Below are 17,577 nucleotides of genomic sequence, written 5' to 3' on the forward strand. Positions count from 1 at the left end.
TAAGTAACATCAACAGTCCTATAGTAATGCTAGCGGCACTATGTTCCACAAACTATACATAGTAGGAGGGCGGGTTCCAGGAGACCCTCATTTTTCATATTGTTCCCTGATGAAGTCCAGGGTGTAGAGGAAGTGAGACTCAAAATGCATTCTTTAAAGAGAAGGAAAGTTGCTCTCAAAAGGGAGAGCCATCTTCAGGCACATCTAAGAGCACACCCCAAAAGAAATTTTGAATTTTTCTCCAAGAAGAGTACACCTGCAGTTGGCAAAGGAATTTAGCAGAGCACACATTGCTGAGAGAACCTAAAGAGAACCAGCACAGGTGGACTTGGCTTCCACACCCTGCCTCTGAGCCATCACCTCATGAGCTTCCACCTCTGAGATCACCTAGGCTCATTCGGCATCTTCCCACTGGCCAATGAGCCATGTCTGGAAATGGAGGTGCCTGATCACTAGTCAGGGAGCTGGCCTGCCCCTGAGACCAGAGGGCATAGCTCTGTCCTGCTCCCAGACAATCCCAAATACCTTTTTTCCTTATCTCCTCATCTGCCTCTCTTCCCAGAGCAGGATGTGACCTGGGCATGGAAGCAACCTGGGTGAATGCACAGCCTGCCTGGCTCCAAGCTCTCCTGGTAGGACTCCCACAGGTCCAGGGAAGATGGATCCCTGAGGGACAGGTCTCTGAGGTCAGCGCACTCAGGGTACCAGGGAAGTAGGGTCCTGAGCTTGAGTTCCAGAATCATATTTCCGTGTTCACCTCCTAGTTCCACCACTTTCTGGCTGCTACAACTGTGGGCAAGTTATTTGGTCTTTCCATATCTCCTTTTCTTCCCCATGATTCCATTTAAAAAAAAAAAAAATGGAACTACTTTTATTTATGCAGTACCCCCATCACAGGTTCACAGAGAGTTTTCAATAAAGTGACTCTTGTAAATTGGCTTGCAGGATTCATTTAATACCTCCTCCCTACTCTTATTCCATATCGCTGGGTGAAAACACCTGTCTGTGTTTCCTTCCTTTCCCCATGCAGAAGACTCCAAAATTCCAACCTGACAAGCAGAAGGATCTCTAACCTTCCCGTACACATTTTGGAGGCATGGGCATTGGAACCAGATTAGCCGCTGGTGCCTGGCGGTGGCGGTTCCCAGCAGTGTGCCCTGTGACTGAGCCGGGTCTTGGTATGCAGGCACACCTTTGTCTGCTGTAGAGCCAAAGTTCTGGGCTGTCTCAGGTTAGCATATAGGAGTTGGAGCCGGACAGGGGCCTTGTCCGCCCGCCACAGGTTAGGACTGCACCAGACCTCTCCGCTTCAGTCTCCCAGGTGGAAGCCAAGTCTCCCCTCCCACGCGCCTGAAGGAAAGGGAAGACAGGATGGAACTGTGTATTGGGCGCCACCGTGGCTTCCCCACAGTTCCCCGTGCAATTTCAGCAGTGCCCAACCATTCGCTGTGACCAATGCATCCCCAGTGCCGAACCAAATCCTCTCCCTAGTCCAGAGAAAAACCTCCCTGACGCGCCCAAAGCCGCGGGGTGCCGGGGTAGAGGCCCAGGAGCGGGTGGAAGAGAAACGGAGGAGAAAAAGAAGGGAGGGGGGCGAGGAGCTGGCGGCAGAGGCAACAGCAGATTGTGCCCAGCCAATGGTAACCGCAGGACGAGGTGGCACCAAATTCCCTTTGGCCAATGACAGGCCAGAGTTTACAAGAGCCTCATTAGCATTTCGCAGAGGCAGAGGCAGGGGCAGAGGCGGCGTGGTGTTGCTGTCTGCAGCATCCCAGAGCCTTGGCTCGGGTAGTTGCTCATCTCGGCTCTTTGTCCCCTCCCCTCTCCCGCCCTCACCTCCACGCCAGGCTGTCTCCGCCAAGCAGCTCTGCGCACTTTGCCCCTTGTTGGCAGCAGATAAAAGGTGCTGAGGAAATACCCGGCACTGTCCACCCACTGCCAGATCTACTCCTTAAATTCCGAGCCCAGAGAGATCCGCGCAGCAGCGGATCGGGCCTGCACAGCCATCCAGCGTGCCACAGCAGAGAGGTGTTCCGAGCGCAGCTCCACCGATCGCCCCGCTCAAGCGGGCCCCTGAGCCGAAGTCCACCCTCAGTCTCAGCTCTGCCAAATTCGCTCCGCGGCCTCAGCCCCGGGAGCGTGATCCCAGCACCCGAGAGCCAGATGCCCGCCCACATGCTGCAGGAGGTGAGCGTCCCAGAAGTGGCCTCCGTCCCGCGGCTTGGCGGGCGCGAATGGGGCTTGTAGAGGACTGGTTAGTGGGGAGACAGTTAAGAGCTTCTGTGAGGAACGGGCCTTCTTTCCCGAGTTTTGCTGCCCACGGTTGGGGTATGGGTTTTAATCTGGAGGGTTGATTTATCAACTTTTGCTTCTTGAGCTTTAAAGAAAACTGCGGTCCTGCGGATGCCCTTATACACGGTTTCCTTTGTGTGTTGGTGTGTTTTCCCCTCCCTCCTTCTGTCCCTTTACCTTGAGGTTTCATTTGCAATCTATCTGCACATTTTCTGGAAGCTCCTCCCTATTCCATCTCGGGTTACCTGGGCATGTAACCTGGGCACTGGGGAAGAGTCTGTGCCTCTCCTGCACACTTCCCCAACTACATTAGAAACGAAAGCCCTCCTGGGCTCCCAGTCTCTGCTGTCTCCTGACTCTCCACTTCCTGGCCTTCTAGATATCCAGCTCCTACACCACCACCACCACCACCACCACCATCACAGCGCCTCCCAAGGGGACCCTGAAGAATGGGGGAGAGAAGTTGGAGAAGACCCCTCTCTATTTGGGTGAAGATATACGCCCTGAAATGAAAGATGACATATACGACCCCAGCTATCAGGATGCAGAGGGCCCCAGGCCCAAGCTTGAGTATGTCTGGAGAAACATCATCCTCATGAGTTTGCTGCACTTGGGAGCTCTGTATGGGATTACATTGGTTCCCACCTGCAAGTTCTACACTTTGCTCTGTGGTAAGCAGTTTCTCTTGTCCTGAACCAGCACCCAAATTTCCATTGCATTTTAATATGGTAGTGTTAACACAGAGCAGAGGCCCCAACTCTGTCCAGGATTAGCCAGCTATGTGTGTTTGGTTGCTTGAAGGACTAACTGGGATGAGAATAGAGCCTTATAGGATTGGGATGCAGGAGTGTCCATCCTTAACAGGGATGCTGGGAGTGAGCCCTATGACCATACACTGCAGGATTTTAGGTGTAGGCCTGTGGCACAGAGGTGGCTGTCCCTGAAAGAAAGTTAAGTCATTTACATGGCTTCCTGTCCCCACCATGAATACTTCAAGAAAATCAAGGACTCTACGTGGGCGGCATAGGAACCTGATGCTAGACCAGGGGCTTCATGAGCAACCTGTTAAACAAAGTCAGGCGTCAAAGCAAGGGGAAACTGCTTAGGAGGCCAGATCATGGAAAAAGGATAAACACAAGTCTTGTCCACAAAATGATTTTCATCTTGACCCCTTGACCAGATTTGGCTGGTTTGTCAGAGAGGAAACATAACAGGACCCAAGTTGCACAAATGTGTTGCTCTTTATTCCAGATAGTTCTCCTGGCTACCACAAATGCAACATATGTGCTTAGAAAGAAATAACATTGCAGAAATGCTTCATGTTCCATTCCCCACCTTCCCAGATCCTGCCTTCCTCTCCTAAGGCTGTGAAGTGCCAAGGACCCAACACCTAACATCAGCACCTCCCTGGCCTCTTCTCATTCCCAGGCTGCTGTAATGAGGGTTAAGGTCACCAGTTCCTTCCTGACCTGCCCTTAGCTCAGCTCTTTCAGGGATCCAGACTAGTCCCTGATACCTGGCCTGCCTCCTGGACCTGCACGTGTGCTTTGCAGGCAAATTCATCTCTGCCCCTGAAGCCTGAGTTGGAAAGGAGGAATAGGGAGCTCTAGAGACCCGGTGTCCAATTGCTGCTCTCTGAGCAGTTGGGGAGTCAGGATGTCTTCTCCATAAGCCAATTAGAAAGTTTCTGGAATAAATTTAGGAGTGGGGGAACTGTCTAGCAGCTCTCTTGGAGGGCAGTGGTGGAAGGGCTGTTTGGGTAGGTGTAGACTGTTTCCCTCTGAATCTCTTAGGTCCAATAGGTAGTAACATTTGGCCCCTTGAGCTTTGTCTTAGAGAATTTTCAAGGTGCCACATGGAAATGCAACTGAGAATATCCCCTTTCTCTGGATTGCAGTTTTTCCAAATACCAAATGGTGACAATATTTTTAGGATGGGAAGGTTCTGTTCCTTAGGACAATGTGTGCTATCCCAGCATTTCTTCTGAATCAGCTATTTTGAGAGATCTGTCTGTAGACTGTGAAAGAGACCCCAGGGCAGAGCTGAAAAGATGTCTCTAACAATTGTGAGGGCCCAAGGGCAAAGCTACTTTTCTGGACAAACCTGTGAGATGTTGCTTAACCATCAACAGGAACACCAATAGTCCTTCTCTGTGGGAGAGAGAATGAATGTAACATATCAAGCCTTCTATCTGATAGACCAACAAGTGTGGATAGAATGGGCACCACAGTGCCTGGGGTCTTGTCCTAGTTCAATGCCAATATCCCAGGGCCATCTGCATGGTGAAACAATCCTATATACTTCCTTGCCTCTCAACTGAATGCTTCTGCTTCGCCTAAAGCCCTTTCTTTCCTCCTGGTGATGCAGGGCTCTGGGTCCACTGTGGTTTTTCCAGATATGGGTAACGAGTATCAGATTTCAATCACCATGTGGCCAGAGGCAAAGAATCACCTGGGGCTTCAAGCTCAGAGACTGTGTGGCTGTTTTGGGGGATCTGGAAGGAGACAGATTTGGTAGGGAGGAGAAGGAGAAGAGGGGGCTGTTTAAGCAAACTGTTATCTCTTGCTCCAGAAGAACATGGGACAATTTGTTACAATGTGTCCTGTGTTCCACCACAGCTATGTTCTTGGCCCCTTAGGATCCATTGTTTCCAGCTGGCTCCTGGGAATGAAAAATTGTTAGTTTCTCCCAAGGCCTGAGCCCCTGCCTGCTACACCATTGCCCCCTTCCCCAGTAGACATCATATCTAGTGCCTCCTGATCCTGCATGCCTAGAGGAGGCTGAGGCAGGACAATATTGCAGTGTTCCTATGCCAGCTTTGATTATCTCTCAGTGTTGTCTAGAATTAGTATTGACTGGGTTCTGGGGCTTGGCAAAGGAGAGACTGGGGACCTGGGCACGGATCTTGCAGGGTGGATAATAGAGGTAGAACAAGAACTTCTTTTTTTTTTTTTTTATTGGTTGTTCAAAACATTACAAAGCTCTTGACATATCATATTTCATACATTAGATTCAAGTGGGTTATGAACTCCCATTTTTACACCAAATACAGATTGCAGAATCACGTCGGTTACACATCCACAATTTTACATAATGCCCTATTAGTAACTGTTGTATTCTGCTACCTTTCCTATCCTCTACTATCCCCCCTCCCCTCCCCTCCCATCTTCTATCTCTACCCCATCTACTGTAATTCTTTTCTCTCCTTGTTTATTTACCCATTTCCCTCACAACCTCTTATATGTAATTTTTGTACAGCAATGAGGGTCCAACCTCTTATATGTAATTTTTGTACAGCAATGAGGGTCTCCCTCCATTTCCATGCAATTTCCCTTTTCTCTCCCTTTCCCTCCCACCTCATGTCTCTGTTTAACGTTAATCTTTTCTTCCTGCTCTTCCTCCCTGCTCTGTTCTTAGTTGCTCTCATTATATCAAAGAAGACATTTGGTATTTGTTTTTTAGGGATTGGCTAGCTTCACTAAGCATAATCTGCTCTAGTGCCATCCATTTCCCTGCAAATTCCATGACTTTGTCATTTTTTAGTGCTGCATAATACTCCATGGTGTATAAATGCCACATTTTTTTTTATCCATTCATCTATTGAAGGGCATCTGTGTTGGTTCCACAGTCTAGCTATTGTGAATTGTGCTGCTATGAACATCGATGTGGCAGTATCCCTGTAGTACGCTCTTTTAATGTCTTCAGGGAATAGTCCGAGAAGGGCAATAGCTGGGTCAAATGGTGGTTCCATTCCCAGCTTTCCCAATTGGCCGGACCAATTTGCAGTCCCACCAGCAGTGTACAAGAGTACCCTTTTCCCCACATCCTCACCAGCACTTGTTGTTGTTTGACTTCAGAATGGCTGCCAATCTTACTGGAGTGAGATGGTATCTTAGGGTGGTTTTGATTTGCATTTCTCTGACTGCTAGAGATGGTGAGCATTTTTTCATGTACTTGTTGTTTGATTGTATGTCCTCCTCTGAGAAGTGTCTGTTCAGGTCCTTGGTCCATTTGTTGATTGGGTTATTGAACAAGAACTTCTTGTGACACAAAACCTAGATTCAAACCAAGGCTCCCATTTTCCTTGTTATGAAGGAATGTGTGATCCTTGTTAAGCAGGAATCTTTAGAGCACCTATTTCCCTACCTACAACATGCAATATTAAGAGTACCAGCCCCTTTCATGGTGAATATGAGAATATTAACATCCCTGGTAAAGACTGAGTCTCATTGCAAATATGACTGTGTGCAGGGCTGACTTTCCTATCAGGCCACTCTGCCTGATACAATATTGAAATACTTTTGCACTGATTGTTAAATAGCCATAGTGATGCATGCCCTAAATGTCCCCTACACCATTGAGCTCCAATTGATCAATGCCCAGATATGCTCTGGCTGCTCATTTTGAAAATCACTTGCTCATGGTTCCTAAGCTCTATGGGAATATTTTGAGGCACTGAACACCTTAGAGAAGGTCATCTGAAGGTCAAACGCTCATAGGGACAATGATAGTGGCATAGTCATGAAAGTTTTATTCCTCTCTTGCCATCCTGCCTCCTTAGTCCCTGGGAATCCTCTCCACTCTCCTAGGTGGAGAGACAGGGAGGTGATGGTCACTTTTCAGGAGCTAAAGGTGACAAGGCAGCCCTGTGGTTCAGCTGAAGCTGATACTCAAAGCCTAAAGACCATGACTTGTGGCATAAGAGAGTTACTTTGATATACTTTCCCATAGAACTTTCCTGTTGGTGACTCCCCTATCATCTTGTCCTGGCAGCCTATGTGTACTATTTAATCAGTGTCCTGGGCATCACAGCAGGAGCTCATCGCCTGTGGAGCCACCGAACTTACAAAGCGCGGCTGCCTCTGCGGCTCTTCCTGATCTTTGCCGACACCATGGCGTTCCAGGTGAGAAGCCGATACTGCTCAGCTCTTTTGTCACCACCCTATCAATGACCCAGGGTGTCATGGAGGGGATCAGTGCCGAGAGCAGATCCCCAGCAGGATAGTCATTGCGCTTTCTTGTCTCTTGTGGTCATCTCAAGTATAGGCTCCGTGCTTGGCTGCATCTGACATGGAATACTCTGAAGTTACTAGGAAGGAAAATAGGGGTTAAATAGCAAAGGCTCTGAAGATATAGGATTATTATCAAGGTTCCTCTGTCCTCATGCATTGTGGGTGTTGTAGTCCTTCATCATAAAGGGGCATGCACTGAGCCTGGTTTCTTGGGCAAACGGTGGATAATAAACTCATGCTTTAAGGAGATTATCTTTGAACCCTACTACAATTCCTTTGAGATTGATGGCTAAGAGACTTAGGAACTCTGTTGTTTCAGGTAATAAGAACAAACACTTCTATAGCATTGCTGTGTGCTTGGCACTGTGCTATGCACTTGACATAGATTAACTCCTTGAGTTCTTACAAGTATCACAAGGTGGGTCCTGTTATTCTCTCCCCTTTACAGATGAGGAAACTTGAGTTACTGCGGTTGGATTGACCAACATTGTGATCTGATCTGGGGTTGCTACTTGGCTAGGTCAACTACTGAAAATGATTGAGGCACACGTTTATAAAAGAATGAAGGGAATTGAGGAAGGGGACTCTCCTAGCTGTGACATTATAGCAATAGGCACAGGATGCCTTGTGTGGGGTTTGACTTGTATCAAGAGGAAAACAAAAACATATGAGTCCCCTCTCTTTGGCAACATGTGAGGTGCTTACCACAATTGCATAACCATCTCTGCCCTAGTACCCTACAGTTTGATGCTCTTGATGTTGTCCATATGGGATAAAGGGAGGAAGAGACATGTAGGCACATTTTTGAAGGGATGGAAAGAGTCCCAGATAGTACCAGAGGTCTTTTTGAATTTGGCCTTGGTCACTGTCATGACCTGTCACTTGTGAAGGCGTCAGGATAGATTTCCCCATAGCTTTATCCACATACCAACACCTAGGATCCAAGGCCACTGCCTCATTGGGCTAGACTCCTGGGGACTGTATGCTTGGGCTAAGAGCCGTGGGTCCTTGGAGACATCTGGGCATTGGACTTCTCCCAGGAGGGCATCTCTCCTCAGGCCTGCATTCCTCTTCTCTGTCTCTCCAGAATGATGTTTATGAATGGGCCCGAGATCACCGTACCCATCACAAATTCTCAGAAACACATGCCGACCCTCATAACTCCCGCCGGGGCTTCTTCTTCTCTCACGTGGGTTGGCTGCTGGTGCGCAAACATCCAGCTGTCAAAGAGAAGGGGGCAACCCTGGACCTGTCTGACCTAAAAGCTGAGAAGCTGGTGATGTTCCAGAGGAGGTGAGTGAAGGGAGGATGGGGCTGGGGATGTGGCCCCGGGCATTTATGTTCGGGGGCCCCCAGTTTTCATTTATAAGACAAGAGGATTGTTGGGTCTGTAAATTCAAAATCATTTAAGTCCTCATATTTAACATTCTACAAGCCCATAGCCATAGTTTATTGCTGTTACTTTCTGTTCGTTTGCAGGGAGGGGACTGCATCCTGAGAATAGAACTCAGGGCCTTAGCCCATTTTGTTCCACCACCCCAGATGTGAAGCACATATAAAAACTTAAATATGTTATATAATATTATCATACAATATACAATGTGATTTTATAAGAATAAGATTAAATTAATTAGGGGCTGGAGTTATGGCTCAGTGGTAGAGTGCTTACCTCACGGTGTGAGGCACTGGGTTCAATTCTCAGCGCAGCATATAAATAAATGAATAAAATAAAAGTCCATCAACAACTAAAATATTTTTAAAAGATTATATTAATTAATATTTATTAATAGAATGATATATGTACACATAAGTAAAAGTTATAGACTATGATTTCCCATCTATTTTAATAGGTCAATTTCATTGAAATATTCACTTAATGTGAATACTTATTGTGAATATTTGGGACTTAATGTGTTTCATGGACTAGGTAAGCACTCTTGCTGAGTTATACCTTCAGACCCTCACTGAGCTATGTTAATGATATCAATAAATGCAAGAAATATTCATAGTATAGGATAGTCATGGACACAGATGTAGACTTAGGATTTTATTTGGTGGCAACAGAGAACCTCTAATCATCTGCACCAATGTGGCACAGCAAGGGTGTTGTTCAAAGGGTGCTCCCAAGACCTTTGAAAGTAACATTGAGCCAGAAAGACAAGAGGCGAGCCCTAAGGCAGATGGACAACACCCTAGGCAGTAGAACTCCTACTATGTGCTCAAAACCTTTTTCCACCCTATTCACTTGTGCTGGTTTCTGTCACCCTGTGCCTATCGTATGGGAGAAAGGACGTAGCTCTGTCCAGCGAGAGTGGACAGTCCAGGTAGGTGTGAGAGTTCTCTTTCTGCAGACTCACTGTGGGATCTTTCAATGTAGGTATTACAAGCCTGCAGTCCTGTTGATGTGCTTCATCCTGCCTACACTGGTGCCCTGGTTCTGTTGGGGTGAAACTTTTCTACACAGCTTGTGTGTTGCCACTTTCCTGCGATATGCTATAGTACTCAACGTCACCTGGCTGGTGAACAGTGCTGCCCACCTCTATGGATATCGCCCTTATGACAAGAACATTGATTCTCGGGAGAATATACTGGTTTCCCTGGGAGCTGTGGGTAAGTCACAAGATATCTAGTGGTCTGCTGATTAAGGTATTTGGCTAGGAGCTGGAGCAACCCAAATGAGGTGTTTTTATGATCACTATAGCTCGGTTCCTACACTATAAAACTAAGGGGCAATGTATTGGGAAACTTTTATGAGAGCCAGGGTAACAAAGACAGAAACTTCACAAGCCCATTCAGTTATGTCTCACCCCGCCCCAGCCCTGGGGCTTCCTTAGTCCAGAGCCCATCAGTTCTCAAATACAGCCGTCCACAGGATCCATGAGGCCCTAGACACCTGTGCTGCAATGAATTGGAGGCAGCTTCTCTGAGCTGCTCAGCATCCTTCTAAATGAACCTATGTTGCCCTCACCTACTGTCTGACCTTTCCTATTATGGTCAGGCTCTAAACCGTCTCCTAACTCTCAGGAAACAACACTTGTGTCAATGGGAAAGGTGAAAGATAATAACTACTTTTGATTTTTAAGTTGAAAAATAATCTCTAAATCCTACCTGTATTGAGCCACTCTGAGTTTTCCTTTTCTAGGCAGATAGTTTCATAAGAAGTTCCTGCTTCATGACCTGATATTGAATATTCTTGAGTTTATTTGTCTCTATAGTTCCATTCCCAGTTGCCAGGTAGGAAAAAAAAGAGTTCTACCATCTATCTTCACTGTGTACTGCCCTTTCTAAGTGAACGTAGTCTTTGACTGAAGCTCAGGTTGTTTTTCCTTGGCTTCTCACCAGGATCAAAGCTGTTCTTCATCGAGTAGCACCTTGGCAGCCCTCCCACTCACAAGTCCATGCTCATGACTGTGTAACACTGTTTTTTCTCATCAATATCTTCCTCTATATTCTCAATGCAGGTCATATTTACTGTCTTCATTGTAAGGGTTCTCCCCCCACCGTATCTCTTTTTTACTTCCATACATCTCCTTACTCATTTCAGGAAACTTCTAGCATTGTACATACACTTACTTTGATTCTTCAAAGTAAGAATATGTACGATGAAATAAATCACCAACATGCTGTCCAAATCTGAGATTTTCATAGAAATGGAATAGTCTAGACTGACATGTGTCCTGTGTTGTAAATGGAACTCCAGTGAGCTTCCACATCTCTAGGCTCTTTGTGACCCTCATTTCAAACTAGTTGCCAATATCTTACTTTCTCCCATTTGTCATTTGCTTCTGCAAACCTGCTCTTTTGTCCCTGTCCCCTTGCCCTTTGCTCTCCTCCACTTTTTCCTGCCATTCTCATCTTGTTGGTCTTGACTTATCTCAACAGTCACATGCTTATCCTTTAGAACTTTTCTTCAGCTGTCTCTTTGCCCCAGTTGCTCCCATTGACTCTCCCCTTTTTCCATTCCTTGTCTGTGTGTGTGTGTGATTCATTTTAAATCTGATACCTACAGGCATGGTGAGTGCTCACTCAGAGCCCTGCTGTGAAGCCACAGGTGGAAGTGGCAATCCTGGGTCACCCTTAGCCTTAGTGTTATCCCTCCACCTACCAGTGCACACTGTGGACAGTCTGGTATACACAAGGATAGGTACCTTGAGATGCCCAGGTTGGAGTTATTTGCTTGGCAGAACCTCTTATGATTGCTTGCTATTCTTATCATTGCTGTTCTATCTTGGGATGTTTTTATCTACAAAATGTCCAACAACCTCTCTTATCATGGCTGTTCTTTACCTAGGCACGATAAGGGCCAGTGTTGCTAGTGTTGAAAGCTGTTGAGAAAGAAGAATCCTGCCAAGAGTTGCCAAACATTTTACCAATTACAGAAATGTTCTGGATCCCAAATTTCTTTATTTTCCATTCCAGCACAGTGAAATAATGCTTATCCCAAGAGTTCTCAGAATCTCAGAGGTTAGGGGGATCTCTCAAGTGTTTTCAGAGTACTTCTATTTCATCAATACCTCCCCTGCTCCAGGATCAAAACTTAGAGAATTAGAAGCCAGATCAGTCCATTGTGTACTAGCCAAGGCTAGGGGAGCTCTGGCCCCTGGCTGAGCTTCCTTTCTTCTGACTTTCGGCTGCTGCCGGCCATTTTATCACAATCTCCCACTTTAATGGGGAGCATAGGTATGGTGGAGAAAAGTGTGTTGCTTACTCAACTTTTTTTCATTTTTTTTATTTTTTTATACTGGGAATCGAACCCAAAGGTACTCTACTACTGAGCTACATCCCTACCCCTTTTGATTTTTTATTGAGATAGGGTCTCAATACATTTTTGAGGTTGGCCTTGAACCTATGATCCCCCTGCCTCAACCTCCCAAATTGCTGAGACTATAGCCAAATACCACAGCACCTAACTATATACTCACCTTTGTAAGAAGCACAGCCACAGTTCTTCCTTTGGACCCTCCCCCAACACATGCACAAAGGCAAAGAGCCTGTGTGGTCTCAGGCCAGTATTTTCTGAAGCTCTGGCATTTTACAATTTAAGATCATTTCTCAACAGAACCAGGTTCTCTCTCATCCTCTCACCCCCAAGAAAACCTTTCTCTTACAAAGGGTCCCAGGCAGCCATGGGTGACCAGGGCTTCTTGATTCATTGTTTAGATGCCTCTGAGGGCATCTATTTGCCTTAAGTAGAAGACACAGGGTTCATCTATTCACTCAACAACAGCAGCTTTCTCAGAGGTTTGTAGTGCCCTGCTGGGTAAGAGGTTGCAAAGATGAGAAACACAGCAATTTACTGAGCTTCCTAACTTCTCTCCTTGGTTTGTTCCAGGTGAGGGTTTCCACAACTACCACCACTCCTTCCCCTATGACTACTCTGCCAGTGAGTACCGCTGGCACATCAACTTTACCACGTTCTTCATAGACTGCATGGCTGTCCTCGGCCTGGCTTATGACCGGAAGAAAGTATCCAAGGCTGCTGTCTTGGCCAGGATTAAAAGAACTGGAGATGGAAGCCACAAGAGTGCCTGAGTTTAGGGTTGTCCAGGTTCCTTTTCTAAAGCCATCTGGGCAGAGGTTTAATGTTCTGTCAATTAACTACTGAGTAATGCTACCAGGTTGCTAAAACCTGACCTTAACCCATTTCAATATAGTATTCTTTTAAAATGCAAAAGCTTTGATAATTTTTTGAGGTAATACATATTTTAATTAGCTAGTTTTAACCATTCCACAGTATACATGCCTCCAAACATATTGTACATGATGAATACATACAATTTTATGTGTCAATTTTTTAAAATAATTAATAAATTTGAATATTCTAAAAAGGAGTATTGAAAGTGAGAAAAATCACTGTTAAGCTGATACACTTATTTTCTCTCTTCTATTTCCATTGGACTTTGCTTTGTTTAATTACCTTTCTTTCTCATTTTCCTCATAGCCTCAGAGACAAACAGCTGGTCAGCCATTGGTCTGGGTCCACCTACCAGCATCTAGACATTCTAGTAACTAAATGTAATGGTCTTTGTCCCAGATAACTCTTTCCTAGTTCTCTCCTGAGCTTTGAGTAGGTGGCTCAAGCTAAAAAAATATAAGAAACTTTCTGTGACATCCTCTGCTAATTCAGCCCAGGCTTTTCTAGATGGAATAGAAAACTATTTTTATTTGGCATATGGCTTGTAAAGCAGGTAGATCACCAGGAGAGAGAGTTGGTGTGCAAGGCATGATTAATAATTAAGGACAGCATGGAGATGGGAAAAGAGGGAAAGGAAGCTCTTGTAGGGATCGGACCCTACCTAGCAAAGACACTGAGCTCCTCTACACAGCATTCTTCCATCTGTCTTTCCTGACCTTGAGTCATGGAGCTTGGTGATTCTAGAACCCAACAGCAAATCAATGACTTTGAGGTAAAGAAGCATTTACTTAATAGTTAAAGTGGTCTTTCCGGGGTAAGAATTACTTTTTGTTAATAACAACAAAGAGATTTCTTATAGAAGTCTTCAGGTTGGCTGTGTCCAAAACTAGTGAATATAGCAGCTCACAGTATTTTAGATTCCATAAGCTGCTCGTCCAGCTATTTTGATCTTTCTGGTGTGCCATCCTCAGGATATTTGTTGCTCTCCCCAGTGATAGGATTTGTATGGCACTTCCAAACATCCCAAAATGAATTCATCAAGTGGAATTGGGTCAAGCAAACATACGTAGACACAAAATTGTTGGAACAGGAAAACATTTTACTTAGAGTATTTCCCTTTGAAAAAGAAATGCCTAAGAAATTGGAGGAGTTCTGCCGCCATCTTCATTTCCATTAAGCTGGCTGTGACATGATCAGAGCATTCTTGAGCCATGAAGCTATTAACCAGAGCCAGGTCCTTGTCAAGACTTTATTCCCTCAAATTTACTCCTAAAGTTAAAAACTCCACCCCTGAAACCTTATCCCTGCCTTTGATGTACCCCTTTAAATAAACCACCGGGAGCCATTTTCTAAATGCTGTCCCTACAAGAGTTTCTCCATATCTTTAGGACCTTGAGTTTACCAAATTACCAAAGGGTTTGGTGATTGCATCTCTGAAACTATGCTCATGCATCAAACATCCTGATTTGTTCATTAAAGCAGACAATAGATATAAGGTCTCAATAATTTAAGGACCTTTCATGTACTGCCTTTGCATTCAGCTTGACTACTAAAAGAGATCTTTTAAGATCACCAATGGAATTGAAGCAGTTGGTGGTAAAGTAGAATTATAACGGGAGGATAGGGCATATACTGTGGAATGCCTGAGGGATAACATCCATATTCTAATGGAGTACCTATTCCCTATCACGACAGCACCAGCATTTCTTCCTTTAGAAGTAGCTGCCTTCAGTCTCCACTAAGGATTGACAAAACTGTGGCTTTTCAGAATCCACAACTTCATGTCATTGAAAGTTTGCATGCTGCTGTTTACAAGAATATCTTGGTCAATTTCTTATATTGTTCTGACAATAAGATGGGGAAAGTGACATCAGATGAGTTACATTACTATGTTCAGAATCATTTTACAAGAGTAAGAATGGCTTTAACTGGATTTGGTGCCAGTTATCCTGTTCTAAAGCAAGTTGCTGAACAGTTTCTCAATATGAGGAGTGGGCCTGGTGGATGTTTAGTCAGTTTTCTTTTCTTTTTTTTTTTTTTTTAAATTGAGAGCCATCAGCGGGCTGTGTGTGGACTATATCATGCATCACAGCCTAATGAATAGGTGTTTGGGAACTTCCCCTGGCAGTCCCACAGGGTAAGATTGCACAAACATGTAAATTTTTATTCTGCTCCGCCTGGTCCCACATAGCGCCAGAGATGGGGTAACCTGCTGTAGCCGCACAGCCTCTCTGAGATGGGTGTAACCGGCCAAGATGCCAATCAACCTGCTGACTGCAAGACATCAGAAAGCAAAACTCCACCCTTAAAATCTTATCCCTGCCTTTGATGTACCCCCTTAAATAAACCACAGGGAGCCATTTTCTAATTGTGTAGCTCCAGCTCCTATTTGGACTGGACCTATCAGGACTCCATCTTTAAAACTATCTTCTGACTCTTTGTCTTTTGTTCTTCACTAATTATTCTAGACTTTAATTTCTTAGGAGGCTGATACCTCTGAGCAGGCAAGAATTCCCTGGAGAGGTGCTGGCTACCCCATGAGATATAGTTACAGATATATATTTTTTCTGTCTTGACCAAAAAGACCAAACATGAGCAATAGAAGAGGAAAAGTTTATTTAGGGGCTCATGATTTCAGAGCTGTTAGTCCATAGATGGCCAACTCCATTCCCTTGAAGCCTGAGATGAGGCAGAATATAATGGTAGAAGTATGTGGCAGAGAAAAGGAACTGAGGACATGGCACCAGTATGCAGACTCCCCTTACCATGAACAAAAGACACATGAACAAAGACACAGCCCCAGTGACCCATCTCCGCCAGTCACACCCTACCTGCCTATGGCTTCCACCCAGTTAATCCTTATTAGCAGCTTAATGCACTGAACAGGTTAAGGCTCTCATAACCCTATTATTTTATATCTAAATGCTCTTACATTGTCTCACACATGAGTTTTTTGGGGACATCTCACATCTAAACTGTAAAAGTGTATCTGGTATGAAGTCCAAATTCTATGGAGGTGAAATTCAAAAACAGAATGGAGACAGATTTGTTCCTACTGCTGTTGTAGCAAAAAGTATTGCTACATGAAGCGCTGAAGTAAATGCCGGACCACATATCAAGAGGCACAGCAATGCCACCAGCCTTCTGTTCCAGGCTATTGCCAAAGGAAATCAGCTAGTTAATGTTTCTTCTTTTAATACCAGTAACTCAAATTCTGAACTCTGGGATTTATACTAATTCTCAGGCTGCAGCTGTGGAGTTGTTATCAAGCTGCCTGTAACCAAGTAAAAACAATTACCTAACCTTTCCAATGCAGATGCCCAGACTGCCAAGAACAATGTCAGTGGTCATCTGAGTTTCCCAGATGAAGTCATGTCCCAAGCTCTAGCTGCTGGTTCTTAGGCACTGCCATCCATCATCCTGCCAAAAATGACTTTTTTTTTTTTTCTTTTTTGCACCAGAGATTGAACCCAGGGTTACTTAACCACTGAGCCACATCCCCAGCCCTTTTTATATTTTATTTAGAGACAGGGTCTCAGTTGCTTAGAACCTCGATAAGTCGCTGAGGCTGGCTTTGAACTTGTGATCCTCCTGCCTCAGTCTCCTGAGCCACTGGGATTACAGGCATGCACCACCAAGCCTGGCCAGAAAATAACTGTAGATGCTGATGTCAAATGCTGCAGAGAAGTTTGTTCCTAGTCAGAAATCAATGACAAGAAGAGGAAATACCTTAAAGAATGACTGAGCACAGTGGTGCACACCTTTAATCCGAGGAACTCTGAGGCCGAGGATCACAAGTTCAAGGCCAGCTTCTGTGACTTTGTGAGATATTGTCTTGAAAAAAAAAAAAAATTAAAAGAATAGGGGATGAAGCTAAGTGGTAAAGCACCCTGGGTTCAATCCCATTACAAAAACAAAAACAACCAAACAAGAGAACATCTTAAAACATAAATGAAGCTAATTACTCCTAGCAGGGCTAGAGTCATTAAAACACTCTGCTTAAATGTTAATAAAAGAAAAGCTTAGAGGAGATGTATTCTCCAAGTTGCCTATTCATTCCCCTGTTGCATCAGAGATGGAAAGGTAAAGAGGCAGTCTCTGTAGGCAGTTTGTAAGAGATCACTTTTCAAAGGAAGGGCTCTGACAACACACCCAGTGGGTTCTGAAGCTGCTGAGTAAGTATCAGGCATGGTGGTGCACACCTGTAATCCCACTAACTCAGCTGGCTGAGTAGGAGGATGGCAAGTTCAAGGCCATCCTCAGCAACTTAGTAAGACCCTGTCTTAAAAAAAAAAAAAAAATAGGAATGGGGATGCAGCTCAGTGGTAAAGTATCCTTGGATTCAATCCCCCCCACCCACCCGCCGACTCCTTCTGAGTAGTCCTTTACCCTGAGTAGTCCTTTACCCCTGAGAACCTGTGGCAATGCCCTGTATCAATAGGAGCCTGGTTGGAGGGTTATCAGCACAAGGATTTGCAAGATTCCCTTCTGGGTTTTGTTTTGGAGACTTCTCTTAGGCCTGTATTTATGAAGTGTACATATTATGGAGGATAAACTAATTTGAATATATTTATTTATCATTGTTAATTTTAACATGAAATAATAATGGTATCACCTAAAGTTGAAAGTTTTCTCCTT

General features: G+C 44.9%; 1 protein-coding gene and 1 pseudogene across 1 annotated transcript; both read left to right on the top strand.

Annotated features, from left to right (window-relative positions):
- Positions 1-1,742: 1,742 nt before the first annotated feature.
- On the top strand, positions 1,743-13,135 carry LOC143381223 (acyl-CoA desaturase 1-like). The gene is made up of 6 exons (XM_076834613.1): positions 1,743-2,187; positions 2,672-2,963; positions 7,066-7,196; positions 8,392-8,597; positions 9,682-9,914; positions 12,637-13,135. The coding sequence occupies exons 1-6, from the start codon at positions 2,164-2,166 to the stop codon at positions 12,834-12,836; spliced, it is 1,086 nt and encodes a 361-aa protein (XP_076690728.1). The 5' UTR covers positions 1,743-2,163; the 3' UTR covers positions 12,837-13,135.
- A 90-nt stretch (positions 13,136-13,225) lies between these two features.
- On the top strand, positions 13,226-15,365 carry LOC143381224 (cytochrome b-c1 complex subunit 2, mitochondrial pseudogene; annotated as a pseudogene).
- Positions 15,366-17,577: the final 2,212 nt, after the last annotated feature.

Source organism: Callospermophilus lateralis, chromosome 15 (assembly GCF_048772815.1).
Source record: "Callospermophilus lateralis isolate mCalLat2 chromosome 15, mCalLat2.hap1, whole genome shotgun sequence".
Classification (NCBI taxonomy): domain Eukaryota; kingdom Metazoa; phylum Chordata; class Mammalia; order Rodentia; family Sciuridae; genus Callospermophilus; species Callospermophilus lateralis.

Bases quoted from the DNA above. Each gene is read 5' to 3' on its own strand.
- LOC143381223 (XM_076834613.1), top strand. From the start codon at position 2,164: ATGCCCGCCCACATGCTGCAGGAG. The intron at 2,964-7,065 runs GTAAGCAGTTTC...TTGTCCTGGCAG, and splicing joins GTTCTACACTTTGCTCTGTG to CCTATGTGTACTATTTAATC. The intron at 8,598-9,681 runs GTGAGTGAAGGG...CTTTCAATGTAG, and splicing joins CTGGTGATGTTCCAGAGGAG to GTATTACAAGCCTGCAGTCC.